The sequence below is a fragment of the Magallana gigas genome, chromosome 2, assembly GCF_963853765.1.
Source record: "Magallana gigas chromosome 2, xbMagGiga1.1, whole genome shotgun sequence".
In the NCBI taxonomy this organism is placed as follows: Eukaryota; Metazoa; Mollusca; class Bivalvia; order Ostreida; family Ostreidae; genus Magallana; species Magallana gigas.
This window is the reverse complement of record NC_088854.1, coordinates 14,229,505-14,251,262: the sequence shown is the minus strand read 5'-3', so window position 1 is coordinate 14,251,262 and position 21,758 is coordinate 14,229,505. Positions and strand designations below refer to the sequence as shown.

The following is a 21,758-nucleotide window of genomic DNA, read 5'->3' as shown; positions in this document are numbered from 1 at the left end:
TAAAATGAAACTGCTACACATGTTAATTACATTTTTAAAAAAGCATTACAGAAGTTTAAAAATTTTCTAATTCTACAATTCATAGAATTGATTCCAGAGTTTCTTACATACAACATTAATATAAAATGATATAAAGTTATCACCAATTATGGATATATTTAAGGAACTCTTTTAAAATTTTGAGGTCATAATTTTGGTCGGGGCGTGATCCAATCCATTAAAGCATGAAGGGTTAATGTCCGAAGGGCTTTGTGATAGATTTGATCAAGCTCCGAACGAAATCAACACCTCATTATATTCAAAGAATGATTCCTTTTTACTTATATTCATATAGTTTTCATCAATTGTACGATTAAATATTAGAATATTAATTATGAAAACTCCGCTTGATCCCATACAACACGTTACTAGTATTTGAATTTATTGGACTGTATAGTACAAAATCGATTTGTATGTTATCACAGATAAAGGCACTTGAAAATGTAAATATTACATTATATAAGCATATTCGTGTTGTATCATTTTATGATAACCAATATCCATATACTGCTTCAGGAAAACAATGATCGTCGTTTAATATGGAAGAGAGATGTTCTTAATGAAGCAGTAGATCGTCTACAAGGTTCAGCCGAGGTCTACTTGACTGGAAATGGTTATCCTATGGCAATAAGAGTAACGGCTGAAACTATCAGAATTGATCAGTGAGTTACCTACCCTGCCTTATTTTTATACTTACCGTCTGATCAGAAGTCTCGCTGTAAAAATAATTCCATGTTTTCTCCCCAGAATAAATGTTAAATATCAGTATAAGAAGTATAATTTAATGGTAAGAATGTACTAGTTTCTTGACCTGGATCACCCCTCGTATGATTGGAAGAAAACTAACGCATACGAATCTATAGATTACTGTGGAATCATTTTCACTCGTAGGGGTCAATGTTCATGGGAAGCCAAAATTTTCCTGGTTCGTGCAGACGCAATTTTGTTGGTAGCAAGTTCGAGATAATTTTAATACATATTAAGCAAATGCTTGTATATACGTTCATGGGGATGTAAATTACTGGGCAAGGGTTACCAACGAAAACCACGAACATTGGCCCCCCACGAGCAATGATGATTCCACAGTATTTTGAAAGATTGGTAGAGATTATAAAATACATGTATATAAAAGCAGTGAATTTTTTTAATCATAGATTTTACATTCAAATCCAATTTTATTTAACATAAAACTATAGGTCTGAGAGAGGAATTTGGTCAGACATATTCCCGTTAGCCTTAACATTTGACCAGGCAAACCAATCATGTAAAAACTGGTTAAATTCGGAAGCAAAGTTGCCACCACTCCCATCTGATGATGTTCAACCATGTCCTTGCACGTTAGACCAAGCTCTCTTGGATATTGTGCGATTCCAACCGGATCCGGATTGCAACATGTTCAACAGAAACTCGCAATTTTCCCGTACTGGAAACTGTCTACACAGACGAGATGCAGCGCACTGTATTCGATTGGCTCAAGCTGGGTGAGATATTTCTTATCCTTGTCCAAAGGTATGGTAGTGAAATTTTGTAAATTAACTTCAATTCACTTAAACTTTTTACTGACCAGCCCCGATGGAATCGACAATCTGTGCTGTTATGACGCGGACAAGAATCTGATTGATTCACGACTCAGAGAAGGAGGGTCCGTACAGAGATACCACTATCTTGGGGGACCGGAAGTTCTTCCCTATCTCTCCAATTTCTACTTTGATGTTCTCCCATTTCTACACTGTTGTCGGTATTCCCAGAAGGAACAGAATGATCCTAGCGATGGCATTATTAATGCAAATAACAATTTATGTCCTCAATACATCAAACAAAGAAAATACAGCTCCTGTGTCAACTACGAACCCCCGAGGCCTGGTACGTGTCAGTAGAAGAAGTGTTTTGTTGACAATTTGGGTTAAGGAGGCAGTGTGGTCCACAAACTAACCACAAGTCAAGATCTACATTAAATTTTTAGATAAGATTTGTGAAGCTATAAACTGTTATTTAGTAAAGAAAAAAGATTTTAGTGTTTTTCTATATCTTTATACAGGGCTCTTCTTATAAATGAGATTTAACAAGTCTAAACATGGCCACAACCATCCAGCCCTGTTAATGATATAATAATATTATTTTCTACGCAGCCAGGACAAACGGTGACCCCCATATCACCACCTTAGACGGATACAGCTATACATTCAATGGTGTTGGGGAATTCGTGTACATGAAAACCACGGACGGAACTTTTCAAAGCCAAATCAGATTTGAACAGTTTCGTAAAGAAAATGGTAAAATGAATGAAAATTATTTCTAATTTACAATAATTTTAAAATATAAAAGATAATTTTTACTAAAAATTCTATAAGTAAAATAACACTATTGAAACTCTTTTGGGAATTCTTTCACACATTTAAACAGTGATTGCCTTTTAGAAGACGGTAATAATATTTAAAAAAAATTATAACAGGTGACTTGGTGGATGCAAGTGTGTGTACCGCATTCGTGTCCCGACATTTCAGCACCTCTGGGTCTGATATTGTTGAGGTTCGTCTAAACTCTATCAGAACAGCAGACCTGTTAGTTAACGGAGATGTTATTGACTTTGATGAATCAAATGTTCACCAATTCCCAGGTAACTGTCCAAAAACGTAAGCTACCTTGCATGTTTATTAAACTATATATTTTAAAATGCTAGACTTGTAACAATTACTTTTAAACTCATAAACACTGACTAATAATGTGGCTATTATCTAGTGTTGTTCATTTTATAATTAACTAGGTATATTCGTCGTGCAAATGACATCCAATCAGCCCAATCTTAACACGACGAAAAAGGAGTTCATAGTGTCTTTTACTGAGATTGGGATCGCGTTCAGAGCCATAGCGAGCCCTGCAGTGCTGAGTATACTCCCTGTTGTTGGAAACAAAACACTCGCTGGTTAGTATTGTCTTTGTCGTGGAAAAACAGAAAGACATTTGTTATAATTATAGTTCATTATTCATAAATCCATGTACGTTTTGATTACTCGGATGTTTTCAGGGGGTATAGTTTTAAAATGTTTATTTTTTAAAGGGAGTCTGAGGGGTCTTCTTGGCGATTTTGATGAGAATCCAGATAATGACCTGAGGAAGCCATCAGAGGAAATATTATTAACAAACTCAACCTCGGAGACGATTCACTATGATTTTGGCTTATCGTGTAAAATGATTATCTGAACTTTTTGGAACAATTAAGACTTATAAAGTGCTTTTTTATACATCATATATACAAGTTCTTGACTTTATGATCACACTAAGTCTTGGTATTTTTATTACAGGGAGAATTACGGGGGATATTTCGTTGTTTAGTTATGAACCTGGAAAATCTTTTAGTGACTATCAACTACCGAGATTCCGACCGACATTTATTCTACCCACAAACCTTCCCCCGGAAGTTGTAGAGGTGTGTGGGACAAGCCGAGAGTGTGCATTTGATTTCACCCTAACAGATTCGGTCGAATTTGCAACAGAAACTGTGGAACTGTTGATTATCTTTAATTCTTCACTTGCATCTTCTAGTAAAAGTGAGTTAAATAGTAATTTTTCATCAAATGTAAGTTTTTAATTGATTGGCAGTTGCAGTTGCGACAATACACTGAAGTTCAATTGTGTATAGTTAATTTACACTCATTATTTAGTGAAAAGTGCAAAGTGAATTTCTTCAAACATATAAAAAGGGAAATGACACCGCTAATTCTAACACACACACTCACACACACACACAAACGTTTTCGGATTAAAAAGGATAATGTACTGGTACGATACATGTATAATAATTGTTAGAATTGTTGAATTATCTTGGTCGCTATATCTAAATGCAAATGTAAGAAGCCAAATTGAAATGTATTTATAAGCATTAAATTTGGAAATAAATGTATTCTTTTGTAATAGTAAAGAGCTGTGAAGATCTACCATCTGTTGTTGGGGGTGTTTGGAATGCAACAAACACGCTTGAAGGTTCAAATGCCACCTTATCATGCTTTCATGGCTATGAGGCGACAGGCAAAAGTGGTAATATTCAGTGCTATAATGGATCGTGGGGTAACTTAAGCAACATCAAATGTATTCCAATAGTACCAATTTCTACTACAATGACAACAAAGGCGGTAACAACTTCAATAGAACTTATGACAGAACCGACGGCAAGCATCGAAATGTCAGCCTCTCCCGATAGGACGGATAACGAGATAGAAGGGAGCTCGCGTCATAACTACGTCATCACTATCTGTGTTGTGGTGCTGGTCGTCATTATCATCGTGATAATTGCTGTTGTACTTTATAGGTAAGATCTTTATCCGAAATCTATCAAAATTTTAGAGGTTACTGTTCGTAATTAGTTATTTACTAGTAATAATTAGGTCCTATATACAATTTATTTCACATAGTCAATTATAAGTAATTTTTTCGATCGAGATATTTTTATGACAAAATCAACATTATTTTTCAGACTATATAAAAACAACAGGAGACAAGAATCAACTCAATATCCTTTTGGAAAACTGTCATACCTAAATGGATACTCAGTCTATGATTATTAGACAAAATGCTTTTTCAAAATAAAGTTTTTTATATTAAGTCTTACATGAATAATGATTGATATATTATCAAAAACTTACTGTCCGTTTTAAAGTGTTTATTATCATTGTTTATTAATTTACTTATGTTCATTCATATAATTGTAAGAAAATGCAATTTATTGAGGATTGACTACATGTTGACTACATGTTTTCAAATGAATATCTATAATAATCACAATACCGGCATGTGTTCTACAGCTTGTTTCCCTTTTTTTGTGTTCACATTTTTTTTTAGAATAATGTACATGTCATTTATTTAAAAAAAAAGGTTTTTATCAAAATTAAAAATATAAGTAAAAACCGGTGTTTTTCCATTATCAGTTGATTTTAATTATTTTTTGAAAAAAGATGCCTCGACGTCGTCGAGGAAATCGTCGAGGAGGTCAAGTGAGACAGCCCGTTGTAGACAGCTTAAATATTACTGCTCCTCCGACACAAGCGGCTCCTCCGACACCAGCGGCTCCTCCAACACCAGCGACACAGGCGTCAACTGAAGCAGGCCAAGGAATGTCACGGAGCGGGATGATTTCTCACAACATGCCGCCCATAGTTAACCCCATCCCGGACGCACCAAGTGCGTTGTCGTCACATGTTCCCACCAACATGAATCAAGGTACAGGAAATTATTTAGAAAATAATATTGACACGCCAAGCCCATTTAACAGCGTTACTTCTATGCTGGGATCCCATGTATCCCAAGCTCTTAAAGACAAAATTTGGAATGTCGAATTTGTTCATGCTTCAAGAACCTTGCGCAGAAATGCAAAATCATATTGTTTTCGAGGGATGTTTTTCAGGTTAAACCAAAAAAAAAAAGAAACGAATATTTTAAACTTCTCGCAATGGATGGACGCTTTTTTTCATATATGCTTCAATATACTTAGAAAAACATCCACTACAAGCCATTTCACTCTTGAGGTATATGTCAACAATTAAAAGGGGCAGCTAGTAACAATTTAGGTCGGTTGGATTATGATGTGCAATTTAAAGAAGTCTGTAGACTCCTCTTTAAGCTGGGGATCTATTGATGCTGAACTATGGTTGTTTTATAAAGATGTGAATTTGGACATAATGGTTTTGCAGTTCATCTGTATTCAAGGACTGTCAGCAATGAAATGCATAATTTTGATTAGAATACTGTCTCCGTGGGGCACTGTTTTCTCCAGCTCCTCGGGTAAAGAGAGTACTTCTAATATTGTATATTACACACACACACACACACACACACACACACACACACACACACACACATAAATATATATATATATATATATATATATATATATATATATATATATATATATATATATAGCACTGACAAACCAACAACACTCGTTATCTATAGTGTCAGATCAAAAGATACACGGTTATAGGATGAGATATAAAAAAGTACTAAAAACTAGAGGTACTGTGATACCCCCGCTAAGATAAAAATCATAATGCGTGTATTTTTCCAGTTATAGAAAATATTGGATGAATCTATTTCACCGTCTATTTTCTTTAAATAACAACTGCTCTATTTTTTTTTAAAACTGTTGGTCATAAGCAATATTTGTGTGAAGTAAGAACATTCAATGCTTCTCCATAAGAAAGATAATGACCGGACACAAATTTTGCACTTTTTCTGCCAGTGACCTTGACCTTGCCCAAATGACCTTGGGTCAAGGTCATGACACACCCTTTGGTCCTAAGCAATATTTGTGTGAAGTTAGAACATTCAATGCTTCTCCATAAGAAAGATAATGACCGGACACGAATTTTGCACTATTTTTCCCAACGACCTTGCCCAAATGACCTTGGATCAAGGTCATGACACACCCATAGGTCATTAGCAATCTTTGTATGAATTAAGAATTTCAAATGTTTCTCCATAAGAAAGATATGGGCCGGACACAAATTTTGCACTTTTTCTGCCAGTGACCTTGACCTTGCCCTAATGACCTTGGGTCAAGGTCATGACACACCCTTAGGTCATAAGCAATCTTTGTGTGAAGTAAGAACTTCAAATGTTTCTCCATTAGAAAGATATGGACCGGACACGAATTTTTGTATGTTTTCTGCCAGTGACCATGAACTTGCCCGAATGACCTTGGGTCAAGGTCATGACACACCTTTAGGTCATAAGCAATCTTTGTATGAAGTAAGAACTTCCAATGTTTCTCCATAAGAAAGATATGGACCGGACACGAATTTCGTATTTTTTCTGCCAGTGACTTTGACCTTGCCCGAATGACCTTGGGTCAAGGTCATGACACACCCTAAGGTCATAAGCGATCTTTGTATGAAGTAAGAACTTCCAATGTTTCTCCATAAGAAAGATATGGACCGGACACGATTGCACAGACACGATTGCACAGACAGACGGACGGACTAACAGACGGACGGACAGACGGACAAGGTGATTCCTATATACCCCCCCCCCAAACTTCGTTTGCGGGGGGTATAATAACCAACGACACGAACAATAAAGTAAAATATTGTCAAATTTTCGGGACGACCCGTCCCTTCTTCAACAAAACAAAGTAAAAACTACATATGAAAGAAGAAAAACATCTCTAAGGGTGTATTTCTTTCGTCTGTCCGGAACGCATCCCGAACGTCCTATTCGCACTGTACCAATGAAATGTACGAGGATATTCCGGGTAAACATCATGGCGGACAATACATTGATTTTATTTCTCGTCGCTGAACTGGATGATGACGATGAGGATAATCAAAACACCTACGATGCTGAATCAATTACCGCAATAGTTGCTTCATCAACGTAAGTGCATGACTCTTTAATTAATGCGCGTTCCTTAACTATAAAGCGAGTTTTTGTTAGGTGATGTAATTTCGAGGGGGTGGGGGGTTACTGTCTCCTTTCGAAAAGGGGGGGGGGGGGGGGGGGGAGTTGGTTGAGCCCCCCCCCCCCCCCCTCCCATTTTTGCATTCTTCAAAAATGATAATAAATTAACCGAAACTGAAAATAAAAGATTATTTATACACAACTAAAACATGTAGGCCTATAGTAGGTTAGAAAGTGAATGTACAAAACAACAACTATACTCAAATTTTATATTTTAGAACCTAGCAACTACTTGAAAAAATAATAACATTTTTACCTCTAGTTTACCTTTTCTTTCAGTGCCCGCCAGGAGAAAATTAAGATAAGTGGATACGTGGATGAAGTAGTACCTCAGTACCTTTTGGATGATTTTAAACGTTTCTTTAGAGTGACAAGAACAACCTTTGAAACTATTTGTGAAAATATTCAGATGTATCAAGTGCTTCTTCCAAGTTGGACAGGAGGCAGAGAGCATATACCTATTTTCAAGCAACTTCTAATCGTATTATGGTACGTTGCAAGCCAAGAAACACTAAACCGTATTGCCGACAGATTTGATATTGCTGAAGTTTCTGTGGTACGATGTAGAAATCGTGTTTTTCATGTTTTCTTGACTTACTTAAAAACAAAGTTCATTACGTGGCCCCAAGAAGGAGTTCACAGGCAAGAAGTTTTAGATGGTTTTGAAAGGAAAGCTAACTTCCCAGGTGTGTTAGGTGCTATTGACGGTACACATATAAAAATAAAAGCACCAAAGCAACACCCGAAATATGTCAATCGAAAAGGGTACCACTCTGTGATTTTGCAGGCAGTATGTAGGGAAGATATGCGGTTCACACATGTTGTTGCAGGTAGCGTTGGCAGTTGTCATGATGCAAGGGTGCTGAGAACATCTGATCTCTGGGAAAATGGACCCGCGAGGTGTGGTGATGCTCACATTATAGGGGATGCTGCATATCCTCTCAGGAATTGGCTATTGACCCCTTACAGAGATAATGGACATTTAACCCCAACTCAACGCCACTATAATACATGCCTGTCAACTACCCGAGTAACAGTTGAGCGTGCATTTGGTGTGTACAAAGGTAGATTTCGAAGATTACAATATGTAGACACTCACAAAGTTGAAACTGCTGTTGACTTAATTATTGTTTGCTGCATTCTACACAATATTTGTATTCTGAACGAAGATGAAATGATAGACTACTTCGAAGATGATAATGCGGTAAATTATAATCCTCTGCCGAGAAATCAGGCAGGTGGAAATGCTGAAGCAAATGCCAAACGCGATAATATTGCAAACAGTCTTTGAACTTAAGAAGTGTTTGAACCTTTTTAAAGATTTCTTTCTTGCCCGGGCGTGTCATGTAATTGCAAAATAATGTACTTTTAAATTACAAAGACATAATTTTGTAACATTTATGTGTTGTTTGGAAAAACTCATTAAAGCATCATTAATCCATGCCGATTTAAACTCTTAATATGATTACTGTATACAAGGAAATTTTTGCTCACAGTTGATGGGTGAATTTTAAAAGGGTCATATTAAAAAAGATTACAAACATTATATAGTGAAAATTGACTATAGGCATATTTGAAACTGATAAAACATGCTTTAGTAATATTGGGTGAAAAAAAGATGGGCAAAAATAACCCTGTATATAATAATGACATGTACGATCTAGTCTAAAGATTAGATTATTGATTTTTTTTAATAACACTTGAGCATGAAAACAAAGACTAAGTTAATTAACTTTTAATCAAAGTGAAAATTTTCAACAAAGAACAATGTATTGTATATGTACCATAGTTTTTATTAAACAAAAGTATCAGTAAGAAATTGAGTATTTTCTCTGATATAACAAAAAACAATATCTATCTAAAGAAGACATCGAGTATTTTCTCCAAGATATCACAAAAACAATGTATATTTTTAACAATCCTAAAAATAAGGAATCGAGTATTTTCTCTAACAAAAAACATTATGCGTAAAGAATGTAAAAATGGCACTCAGATGCATCACAAAAATCATCAACAGAACAATCAAATCTGCCAGAAAAAGTACAAGGACAATTTTGACTAGTAAAAAATAGCATTTCAATGGAACAACTTGAACTACAAGTAAAGTACACAAGAATGTTTTCAAATTGGCCTTGTCACATTGTAAAAAACACAAACAATAATGCAATTACTGATTACACTCTAAATTCACATTTTAAAATTACAGTTCTGGAAAATCTTCCTTTTTTAAAATGTTTTACCAGATAGACACATACAAAAATAATGAACTGTGAATTTAAATAGAGAATTTCTTAATTTTAATAGTTATCTGTTTTAAATTTCAAAGTGAGAACATATTTTGTTTAAACTATTGTACATTTACACATATTAAATGTAACTCCAGTTAACATGTCCTTGTATTGTGCGTGTACTCTTAAAATTTCATGGCTTGTACAGTTTTAAAACCTGTTGTATTTCAGACCTGCATACTGGACAAGATTTTAGTTTACTGGCACAACTTCTACATGCCAACATGTGGCCACACTCAACAAATGCACATTCAATTTTATTTTCATCTTCCATGCATATCTTGCAAACATCAGTATCTGTAAAACATAAATTTGCAATAATACATGCGACATACAAAATTTGAAACCAAACCAAAATGCATTTGCTATTGATACAAACAAGAAAAATATAATTATGGAAGTATTACAGAAAAGTATAGATTTTAATGCAAATAATCGTCAGTTGAAACAAAAAAATTTTTTTTGTTTTTGTTTGGGGGGGGGGTGTGTTGTTTCAAGATTCTAATTATCACATTTGGCATCCCATTTTTACATACCACTATATACAGACTGAGAGTTTACTTGTAATCATGTGTTCTGTTAAAAAAAATTGAGCAAATACCGGTATGAAGGGAAAAAAATCACAACAAATCAGCATTGGATAGGTATACACCCTATAAGGCCAGTATTCTATGTTTTGAACAATTAAACCATTCTACTTTTTTGCATCATTGGCTCCTTTTTTAAGCAACTCAAGGAAACCGCCAAAGATTTCCATGCGTTCATTGTGCATTTTCTCCTTTCTTTGACACTCGTCATCATACCTTTTCTGTTGGGTGTCCATGAAATTTTTAAGGACTTCAACAACTTCATTTGACCTTTTTCTCTTTGGTTTTGGCTCATATTCAGTAGATTCCTTTTTTACTTTCTTAGAAGCGCTACTACTTGAATTTTCTGATTCTGCATCAGACTCATTTTCAGTTAAATTTTGTTGGTTATCAGTTGCAGTTAAACTTGCAGCTATAGGTTTTGAAGCTTTTGAATTACCACTACCAGAGGACACAACATAGGACTCTGCAATGTTTGGCTTTTCAGCCATGAAAGCCAACTCTTTATCATATGGGTGATATTTGGGATTCCTTCCCGATTTCTTGTTATGGTCATGCACATTTTTTAATCCCCTCAAAAAGGTTTTCCATCTCCCCTCGCATTGCGCACCTGACATTTTATGTCCTTTACCACTTAAAACTTTACTTATTTGATCCCACATTGATTTCTTTCTTAGCTTTCCACTGTTTAGCAAATCCATTCTACTTTTGTATTCTTCAATCAAAAGGAGTGTAGCTGGCCTGGTCCAAAACATACCTTGACCTTGATCTTGACCTTCTGAAGTTGAAGCGCTGGATGCTGTTGATTCCTCTGCAGAGACAAAAGATCAAAATTGTGACAGTGTAACTTTTATATAAAAGTAAAATTCCCTTGTTTATGTAATTTTGCTATGCATATGAAACAATTACAAGTATTGTTTTGCTTATTAGTATGTTCGGGATGTACGAAAGCCTAGTGAGGTCAAATATGAATGTTAAAAAAAATAATAAAATGTCGTTATAACGAGATAAAAAGTCGTTATAACGAGATAAAAAGTCGTTATTACGAGATAAAATGTCGTTATAACGAGATAAAAAGTCGTTATAACGAGATAAAAAGTCGTTATTACGACTTTTAAAAGTCGTTATAACGAGTTAAAAAGTCGTTATTACGAGATAAAAAGTCGTTATAACGAGATAAAAAGTCGTTATTACGACTTTTTAAAATCGTTATAACGAGATAAAAAGTCGTATTAACGAGATAAAAAGTCGTTATAACGAGATAAAATGTCGTTATAACAAGATTAAAAGTCGTTATTACGACTTTGAAAAGTCGTAATAACGAGTTAAAAAGTCGTAATAACGACTTTTTTTGTATATAATATGACAATTTGTGTATTTTATCCTCTTTATAAAGTATCGATCGTAATAACGACTTTTTATCTCGTTAATACGACTTTTAAAAGTCGTAATAACGACTTTTATCTCGTTAAAACGACTTTTAAAAGTCGTAATAACGACTTTTTATCTCGTTATAACGACTTTTTATCTCGTAATAATGACTTTTTATCTCGTTATAACGACATTTTATCTCGTTATAACGACTTTTTATTTCGTTATAACGACTTTTTATCTCGTTATAACGACTTTTAAACTCGTTATAACGACTTTAAAAAGTCGTAATAACGACTTTTTATCTCGTTATAACGACATTTTATCTCGTTATAACGACTTTTTATCTCGTAATAACGACTTAAAAAAGTCGTAATAACGACTTTTTATCTCGTTATAACGACCTTTTATCTCGTTATAACGACTTTTTATCTCGTTAAAACGACTTAAAAAAGTCGTAATAACGACTTTTTATCTCGTTAATACGACTTTTTATCTCGTTATAACGACTTTAAAAAGTCGTAATAACGACTTTTTATCTCGTTATAACGACTTTTTAACTCGTTATAACGACTTTTTATCTCGTTATAACGACTTTTATCTCGTTATAACGACATTTTATTATTTTTTTTAACATTCATATTTGACCTCACTAGGCTTTCGTAGGGATGCATTATCCGGCTTGAGAATTCTTTACTCACATGGAGATGTCACTTTTTGTTAAATTTAAATTTAATATATTGATACCTTTAATGCTAGGTTGAGCCTGGACACAGACATGATTTGCAAAAATGTCCATACTGTAAAACACCTTTTTACAGTTTTGGCATTCGAACATAGTTCTTCTTCTTTCTTGTGGGGTTGTATTCATCTCTAATACAACGTCCTCTGCCTCTTCAACACTAGTTCCAATGCCAATAGGTTTTCTTTTATTGCCTAGATAAATTTAAAAATAAGATTAAGCTATACAAATAATATTGACCATCTTATAAAAACTCAGTGTTTGCTCACTTTCAACCATGTGATGAAATTATGGGCTGGTAAGTAAGGAAAATTTGTGAATATGTTTTGACATTGATTAAATCCTCCCCCCCCCCCCCCCCCCCCAAAAAAAAAAATTCCTCAGTTGAGAATACGACAAAGGTTCAGGGACCTGTTTTACAAAAGAACTTACAACAAAGTCGTAAAAATTTCAAGTCTCACAAGTCATCAATGGTGCAAAATTGATATCAAATCATTCTTTTTGAAGTATCATAGGCCCTGCTACAGGTATATTTTACTGTTTAATTTATCAGTAACTAATGAATAATTAGTATTTTTAAATTAAGCCATATTCTTTTGTAAACACAACCCTGGGATTCTGTTTTATTAGTAAGTGAGGAATAACTCAAATTATTTCCTCCTCCAGAAACTCCAAAAGGCACCTGAGGTTTCGATAGCGTGTTAAAAAATATCGAGACGATAATTTCTAAGAAAAAAAAATACCCATCAATCACATCCGTGTAATCAGTTTGTACTTTCATTAAGCCTTAAAATAAGCTGCTGCAGGAGATCCTCAATGGAATACACTTTATAAATAGGACGAAACTGCGATGTATAAACTACTATACAACAATGTTTGGGAGATAATACAAATAAAGCTTTTATTCACATTTTCTTACATCCAATCCAGAAATATGTCGCTTTATAAGATAATAACATTTTATGATTTTAAATAATTTGTATACTGCGTTTACCTGTGCAATTATGAGCCGTGAATAAGCCCATTTTATCAAAACACATTCCACAAGATGAACACATAAACACAGTTGCCGCCATTTTTCTTCTTTCTGCACTACCTCAAAACGTGGTGCGCGCCGAACACGATTCCGGTTGTGCCCGCACACAGTTCTGGTACACTTCATTGGGTAGAACACGTCCGGAGCATTCCGAACTGACGAAAGAAATACACCCTAAAACTACCACTAAACTAAAAACTAAATAATATATAAAAACTAAAAAATGTATAAACACCGGATCGAAACGTGGCAGCTACATCTTTGTATTAAAGATTTCAAGCCCGAGAAAGAAAAATCCTGTCCGACGCAGCGGACATATATATATATTTGTTATATTCAGTAGTATATTCTCACTATATAACTCTATATAGACGAATATACCATTTTTGAAGAAGTTTTCTCGTTATGTCACAAATGAGATAATTTTATTACTATGCCCTGAAAATTGCTGAATAACACCGGAAACAGTTATAGTGCCCTCCCGGAAACAGTTATATTTCACAGGAAATAGTTATATTGCCCTCCCGAAACTGTAATATCACCATCGCGTGCACGAATTCTGCATATTAATTACGTCGGGTTCGAAATTCAACGAGCCAGTTGCTAAGCAAACGTACTATACAGATCCGCGAATTTTCAACATGTCAGGCCAACGTCTGCGGTTTGTTCATCTAAATTCAGATGAACTCGATAGTTTAATTAATGAAAAATTCGGCAAATACGACAAAAGTGATAAACTCAAGCGTGAGTGTTTTAAAAACATTTGCCTCTGCCTTGTGAATTAAATAAATATGTTGATAACCCGAGTTTGATTTGTTTAAAAATGTTATATAACATATATTACATGTCTTCTTGGACGACAATACCAGAATATTTGTCCCTCGGTGACAGGAAAGCCCTGGAGTGTTATGTCGCCCTCTGCCTTCGGCATCGGGCGACATAACACTCCAGGGCTTTCCTGTCACCTCGGGGCAAATATTCTGGTATGTCGCCCTCGAAGCCATGTAATATATGTATAATAGTCAATAATTGTAATAATTGCTCGTCCGAAAAATATTGACCGGTCAATATTTTTTTGATATTGACTGGCTAGGAATAATATCTAGAGAACATTCCCTCTATTTCAAATAATCGCCTCTGATTAGTTGATTCGTAAACGATGACGTAAATAACTCTTCGCGACTCCAAAACAAGGTGACGTCATAATAGACAGTCAGTCAAGGCAAGTAAACAACGGACGCGCAATGCGACGGTTTGCTATCATAACGGATATAAGGATTTGCGAATTACTGTGAAGTAAAATCAGGTAGAACATCTGTATATTAATTCTTTCGGTCGGCAGAATATCACCAGTGACCGTTTGATGCTGAGGATATTTTGGAAATGAACTTTGCACAGAATTGAATTCGTGAATTCTTTGTTGAGCCGAGAAAATTATGGCGATCTGTTTTCAATTACTTTCTTAATTTTGGTTTGTTTCTTAATATAACAAAACAAATGTTGACTGTGTTTTCGGGCATATATATATATATTTGATATATGCTGCCATATTGTTTGAACGGCGCATGTCGAGTTCAATGTATATGTATGAAATCTATCTGATGTACATGTACTATATATCTGACTGATATCTATCTGATATTCATCTACTTAAACAAACAAAAGTCTATTTAGTTTTGTATATACATCAGGGTAAATATCTGAATCATAATTTTCTATTGTTTTGATATCTGTACTAGCTAGAAACATGAAAAGAATATTTATCTGGGCTATGATCATGAAATAACTATAAGTTTCCATAAGAAATGCAGAGAACCATACTCGGTAGATGTAAATATAAACATTATACATCCAATATTAAATGCGTTTTTGTTATTTTACTGACATTTTGTGATACCTTGTCTATTTTATATTGTTAAAAAGAGGACATAAATAATCTCTCCAGTGTTCTTTCTGAGTTTCATTTCTTCCACAAAAAAATCAAAGTTCTGGAAGATGAACTGTGAATGTATTCTATTCCTTTGCCTTTAGTGTAATCGTGTGTATGTCATTTCTTTATAATTCGTCATTATTTATTTACGAAGAGTATGTAAAATGTGCACATGTCAAAGATATATTCAAAGAATACTTTTAAAAAAATAAGAAATACTTGAAGAATAATTTTCGACAAAAACCAGTGATTTTTTTCGATTTGAATTGTACCCTTTCTCTGCAAAATACATTTTTCTAACTGGCTTACAAAATAGTTGAAGAATATTTTTTACCTAGAGAGGTTTGATTGTGACAAAGCATATCGTACTTACCATTTGTCGCGATTGTATAGTGGTTTGAGTCAGATAGAACGAAAACACATCTGAACACTTTGACTGGTTTATCTAGACTGATTTGAACATAAACATATTATCATAACGTTACCATGACGTCATATTATGATGACGTCATAATAGCAATGTCTCACAACGTCACATGCACCTTGACGTCGTATAAGATATTTACCAACATACTCCGGGCCGCAAAATGTACAAAATCACAATTCAAAAAATATTAAAAGTTCATAGTAGGTCGCGTTGTGTTTGAAAAATTAATTAGAAAGTCTTTGACTTCTCCTCAAATCTGGCTCTGATTCGCAAACTTCCAAGGGATATAACTTCGTAATGGGACGGTTTGTTATGGTTCCGTTGCTGAGACGTAAAAGTGCGGATCTTGTGAGTCCATCTCTGCCAGTTGTGAGGTCCACCACTAGAGCAATTTTCCAGTTGATACGTTTTGTGAAATCATCATGGACTTGGACGACATCTCCAATCTTGATCTTATTACATGTTGTTCCTGTTCTGCGATGATATTGTCTCAGAGAAGTAAGATATTCCGTCTTCCATCTGTTCCAGAAGTTTTGTAGGAGCTGAATTTGTTGTTTCATAAATTGATTAGCTTTCTCGTGATTTAATAGAGAATAATTGTTGGTATCCTCTTCATCCAAATAGGGAAGAGATGTTAATCTTCTTCCATATAGCAACTGAGATGGTGTAAGTGGCTGCAAATCCTCCGGATCTGTTGAAATATAAGTCAGCGGTCTGTCATTCAGCATCGCTTCTATTTCCGTTACTACGGTGTGAAGAGTCTCCATATTTATCTTTGAGCGTCCAAGAACTTTCAGTAATGAAGTCTTTGTCAATCCAATGAGTCTCTCCCACCATCCACCATACCATGGAGCTCGACTTGGAATGAATTTCCATTGTACTCCATATTCAGCAAGTTTTTGATGTACGTTAACGGTTTTCTGCATGTGATGATCTAATGATTTCCTTGGATGCAGATTGAAAGGTTGTCGCATTATCTGAGATCATGATACTAGGCAGTGATCTCCTACTGATAAATCTTCTGAATGCAAGAAGAAATGAGCTCTGTGTTAGGTTTGGTACTAGCTCTAGGTGTAAGGCTCGAGTTGAGGCACAGGTAAAAAGGCATATATATGCTTTAGAGTCTTCTCCCAATTTATCCTTGACATAAAGGGGTCCTGCAAAATCTATGCCTGTCACGGTAAATGGAGGTTTCATCTGTAGACGGTCCTTTGGTAGCGGAGGGGGTTCTGGAGATTGATAAGACTTTCCAATGACCTTTCTACAGCTGATACATCCTCTAAGAATTCCTTTCACACGTTGTCGAATCCTCGGTATCCAATATTGTTCATGGAGTAAGGTAATTGTTGAATTCAAACTGGCATGGGCATGTTTGTTGTATGTATCAACAATAATAAAATGCGTCAATCGATGATATGTTGGAAGAAGGTATGGAAATTTTGTTTTATCCATCAGTGGCGCATTGTGAATTCTTCCTCCGCACCTTAAAAATCCTTCGTTATCGAGGAACAGTTTCAGTTGCTGGATCAATGTTGGTTTCCTTCCAGATGGATGTTTCAGATATTCCATTTCTTTTGTAAACTCTGTTCTCTGTACATCTTGTATGAGCAGTCTAATAACTTCACCTAACTCTTGTTTACTGAGAAATCCTGCTCTCTTTTCACTAGAATGTCTGCAGTTGTGAATGAATCTTCTTATGTATGCAAGAACTCTGACTAACTTCATGAGTGAACTCTTATCTTCAAGTTTCAGTATTGACTGTATACTTTCAGTCTTGATGTCTACAGTATCTTGAACCTTCGTTTGATGACTCATATCACTCTCTTCTTCTGTGCTTGTGGAACATAATATTGCCTTTGTTGGCCCATCCCATACAGGCCATTTTTGGGGTTCCATTAACCATTCTGGTCCATTCCACCAGAGGGTATCCTCTTTGAATGGTGTTGGTAAATATCTCACAACGTCACATGCACCTTGACGTCGTATAAGATATTTACCAACATAATTCATACATGTGATGATTGGTGTTCATTTTATGATGTTCAGTGGTTTCTATATTGTGGCTAAGTTAAAATGTGTTTTAAAAAATTTTTATTTACACCCAAGTTCAAATACTGATATTAGCAATCGACTATTGTCACTCTTCTACATGTACCAGTAAGCCGCAACTACCCTCAAAATTTTGACTTATATGCTGTTTTATTATGGAACGCCAAATTAACATATATTCAAATATTTGTACCTATCTTCAAATAATTGTACCTATCTTCAATTCAGTTGTACTTATCTTCAATTCAATTGTACCTATCTTCAAATTGAATTAGAGAGAGGTACAATTCAATTATACCTATCTTTAATTCATTTCAAGATAGGTACAAATGCAATGAATTGAAGATAGGTACAGATAGGTACAATTGAATTGAACCTATCTTCAATTACTAAAATATTGGCAATAATGAATACTCCCTGTATAGTACGTCATTTCCGTTACGTCACAACTGGCGCGAAAATAATAATCATAATAATTGTTACCACATTAATAAATAGAGTGATTATCAACTGAATTATACATTCTTTGATAAAAATTATTGAAAAAAATAAAGCCAGTTTTTTATTTAGGTATATAAGTGACCCTAACTACGTCACTACCCTAACGCCGTCACTTTTGGGGTATTCGGGTATACATAAATGATGCCTTTTGCAAATATATTGCACACACACACAGATATATAGATATATATATATATATATAATTTTGAATTTACCTTTATTTACCTTCTTTCATCTTCGTTGTTGGTGCTTCCCTCGTTTCCCTCCATGTTGAAACATGATGTCTTCAAGGGAGCGTTCATTATTTTCAACAATACACAAAACGAATTGAACCTAGGTATAATTGAATTGTACCTATCTTCAAATCATTTGTAGATATGTCTGAATTGAACCTGTCTTCAAATCAATTGTACCTATTTTTAAATGAATTTTACCTATCTTCAAATGAATTAGAGATAGGCATAATTCAATTGAACCTATCTTTAATTGAATTGAAGATAGGTATAATTCATTTGTACCTAGGTATAATTCATTTGTACCTAGGCATAATTATTTAGAGATAGGTATAATTATTTACACCTATCTTCAATTCAATTGTACCTATCTTCAAATAATTGTACCTATCTTTAATGCAATTGTAGCTATCTTCAAATGATTTGAAGATAGGTACAATTAATTGAAGATGGGTACAATTATTTGAAGATAGGTACAAATATTTGAATATATGTTAATTTGGCGTTCCATATTTTATTACCATGTTAAGATCTTCGAAATTTCTGTCTTTGAATTTACCCTTCAAGAATTTTTCATTGGGTAAAGAAAGTTTATGTCTACATATAAAACTAGAACAGTTGAGTTGACTGGGGGTAAGTCGATTGTTCCCAGCTCTCCTTCGGACTTCTGATTTTAAAACAATGCATCACATTTCATTGTCAACAATTGTTGACTTGTTTGAAACTATTTCATATGCTGACAATAAATAATATTGAAATATTTATTTATTTATTTTTTATTTATTTATCTAAAAAAAATGACAAAGTCTACGTCCTTAAAATTCTTCGTGCCTTTTACTGCAAAACTGAAAAGAAAACTGCCTGTTAAGATTTAAAAAACGTTACAGTTGAAAAAGGTAATGAATAGCGATGTCAATTGTGCACAAGACTCTGTGCATAATGAATTGTCGATGAAGTAGGTGACAGCATAAAAGATTTCAAATCAAGGCTTACTATATGACTCAAGCAGACGTAATCGAAAGGAAAGTAGGGATTTTTATACATCCTGACTTGTGAGGTTTTTGTAAGAACAAATTTGTCGACAACTCTATAAATTAAGACAATTTCCCTTCTTTATGTTTGACATTAAGTGCAAGCAACTTGCAAGTTATTAACAATTAAAACGTTGCCTTCTGTCCAATGTCAAGGTCAATACTACGATCGACAAATGATTTGGAGATGAGTACCTGGAGAAATTTGACACCTTGAGCACGTTTAGTTCCCGTAAATACAAGTTCTATATTTGATTTAAGACATGTGGATAATTTTGATTGTTGCGTTGTCTGATACAGCTATTGTCGGACCAGCATTAGGACTAACGTTAAAAGACCTTTATCCATTTGGAGACCAAGCTGGAGACGAGGCTTTGAGCAAAAATGACGACGGTAGCTCACCACCGATCCCCATTTCAACTCTCTTTCCGTTTTTTAATCACCAGCATTCAAAATTGTTTGTAAGTAGAACATTTTATGTAGATCATTGTTTTATATGTATAAAAAATTTAAACCATGTACATGTATATTCCACTATTCGTCGACGGCCGACATTTGAATAATGATACAATATTCGAATAACAAAAGTAAAATTGAAAGGCGATATGCACTGAGGAAGCATTTCTTTTATTCGACGGTCTAGTCATTGTCATATTTGAAAATTGTTGGTCTTTCCATAACGTCAATATGTCATTTAACTATTTTTCAAAACGAAACTCTAGACTTATAAATGTAGCTGAAATGCATGTCTCTTTTGATTCAATTAGTGTCACTGAAGCATCTAATCAGCGTCATGTAAACATGATAAGCCATGTGCGGCATGCAGATGAACTATTTCATTGGCCATTAATCGTTAGGTCTTGGTTCCTGTGTCGGTCGCCAAATTTTCAATATTTTCTGCCTCTTCTCGTGAACTGTTAAACTTAAAATCACAAATTTTAGTCTTTGTAGTAAATAAATGTTGAAAGAGGTATGGCGCCTTTCGCCTTCACCGGTAATTAAACGGAAAGTACGTTTTACTAAAAATAGATACGGGTACGTGTCGCAATCTGGGCACAGTTTATGATTTTTTTTCTTCACTTTTTTATTTTAAGCCTGATTATTTTGTAATTTGCGTTTCTTTGATTATATTTTAACTAAATTTGGTATAATATTAAAAATGTTTGATGTTTGCAAAAGCGCTATATTGTAGGCGAAATTGTATATTAAAAAAATACGCTATACCTTTTTCAGATTCCTAATTCAGAGGATCCATAAATTTTTGATAAAAACATTCTAAATAGAAGAGTTTTTCCCTTTATCCCGCTACATTTAGCAAATAGAGATGTAAGCACGTAGAACTTTATGAACTACATAGCACCACAGAGGAGGAAAAATCAACCAAATTTTTAAAATTATGCCTCTTTTGTTAGTGGCCTTGGTCTGACGGTCAAGCTCTATTAGCCATATAGTGAATATACATTGTATCCTCCACTCACTGGCGTGGATTGCATGCTTTGGATGAGAACTGATGTCATATAATTTCCTGTTATTTCTTCTATCAGATGTTTTATAATGCTTAAAAATATATATATTAAAATTTTAATCGACTGTTTTCAACATTTTCACGAATTGAACTTTTAACACTGGCGTTTACAATAAAGACGTTTAACTTGAAGAAAAAATCACCGTATATCGACAGGTGAGCACAAACGGAGTTATTTCCTTTCTACAAGGGGTGAGCACATTTACACCAGACCCATTTCCTATTGCCAATGATGCGAGAATGATAGCTGCATTTTGGGCTGACATTGATACAACACGAGGTGGGACAGTGTGGTACAGAGAAACCACCGATGCTGTTTTGTTGGACAGGGCTACAAAGGAAGTTACAAACAACTACCCCAACTTTTTTAGATTCAAGGCATCATGGGTATTTATCGCCACGTGGGATCGGGTTGCGTTTTATGGATGTTCTGATGAAGGATGCTCTAAGGTAAAAATGAAATACAACAGATGTGTATTATAGCATATACAATATGGTATAATAATGTTTTGGTATCGAAATTTACCCCCGAAGCATTTATTGAAATCTA

The 21,758-nt window shown here is 34.5% G+C and overlaps 4 protein-coding genes across 5 annotated transcripts in view; 3 read left to right on the top strand and 1 right to left on the bottom strand.

Moving 5' to 3' along the window:
* Positions 1 to 4,738, top strand: part of LOC105331984 (sushi domain-containing protein 2) — an 18,240-nt gene extending 13,502 nt beyond the window's left edge. For both annotated transcript variants that reach the window (XM_034448090.2, XM_066075158.1), the window contains 10 exons: positions 556 to 701; positions 1,236 to 1,520; positions 1,607 to 1,902; positions 2,169 to 2,312; positions 2,492 to 2,656; positions 2,804 to 2,962; positions 3,098 to 3,223; positions 3,342 to 3,587; positions 3,955 to 4,345; positions 4,511 to 4,738. In XM_034448090.2, coding sequence (XP_034303981.2) covers positions 556 to 701; positions 1,236 to 1,520; positions 1,607 to 1,902; positions 2,169 to 2,312; positions 2,492 to 2,656; positions 2,804 to 2,962; positions 3,098 to 3,223; positions 3,342 to 3,587; positions 3,955 to 4,345; positions 4,511 to 4,601 — 2,049 coding nt within the window. In that variant the 3' untranslated portion in view covers positions 4,602 to 4,738. The remainder of the gene's footprint in view (positions 1 to 555; positions 702 to 1,235; positions 1,521 to 1,606; positions 1,903 to 2,168; positions 2,313 to 2,491; positions 2,657 to 2,803; positions 2,963 to 3,097; positions 3,224 to 3,341; positions 3,588 to 3,954; positions 4,346 to 4,510) is intronic.
* A 116-nt stretch (positions 4,739 to 4,854) lies between these two features.
* Positions 4,855 to 21,758, top strand: part of LOC105347104 (sushi domain-containing protein 2) — a 25,485-nt gene continuing 8,581 nt past the window's right edge. The window contains exons 1-3 of the mRNA XM_066075157.1: positions 4,855 to 5,253; positions 19,984 to 20,144; positions 21,365 to 21,658. Coding sequence (XP_065931229.1) covers positions 4,989 to 5,253; positions 19,984 to 20,144; positions 21,365 to 21,658 — 720 coding nt within the window. The 5' untranslated portion in view covers positions 4,855 to 4,988. The remainder of the gene's footprint in view (positions 5,254 to 19,983; positions 20,145 to 21,364; positions 21,659 to 21,758) is intronic.
* Positions 7,178 to 8,927, top strand: LOC136272745 (putative nuclease HARBI1). The gene is made up of 2 exons (XM_066075154.1): positions 7,178 to 7,404; positions 7,768 to 8,927. Exons 1-2 carry the CDS (start codon positions 7,259 to 7,261, stop codon positions 8,777 to 8,779), a joined length of 1,158 nt encoding a protein of 385 aa, XP_065931226.1. The 5' UTR covers positions 7,178 to 7,258; the 3' UTR covers positions 8,780 to 8,927.
* LOC136272744 (putative inhibitor of apoptosis) lies at positions 9,443 to 13,844 on the bottom strand (the record flags this gene model as incomplete). Its single annotated transcript, XM_066075153.1, is given in 4 exon segments — positions 9,443 to 10,073; positions 11,121 to 11,174; positions 12,482 to 12,670; positions 13,471 to 13,844. Coding segments are annotated over 4 exon segments (489 nt in total). The 5' UTR covers positions 13,553 to 13,844.

Coding starts and splice junctions, on each gene's coding strand:
- LOC136272745 (XM_066075154.1), top strand. CDS start 7,259: ATGAAATGTACGAGGATATTCCGGGTAAACATCATGGCGGACAATACA. Junction 7,405..7,767: donor GCAATAGTTGCTTCATCAAC/GTAAGTGCATGA, acceptor CTTTTCTTTCAG/TGCCCGCCAGGAGAAAATTA.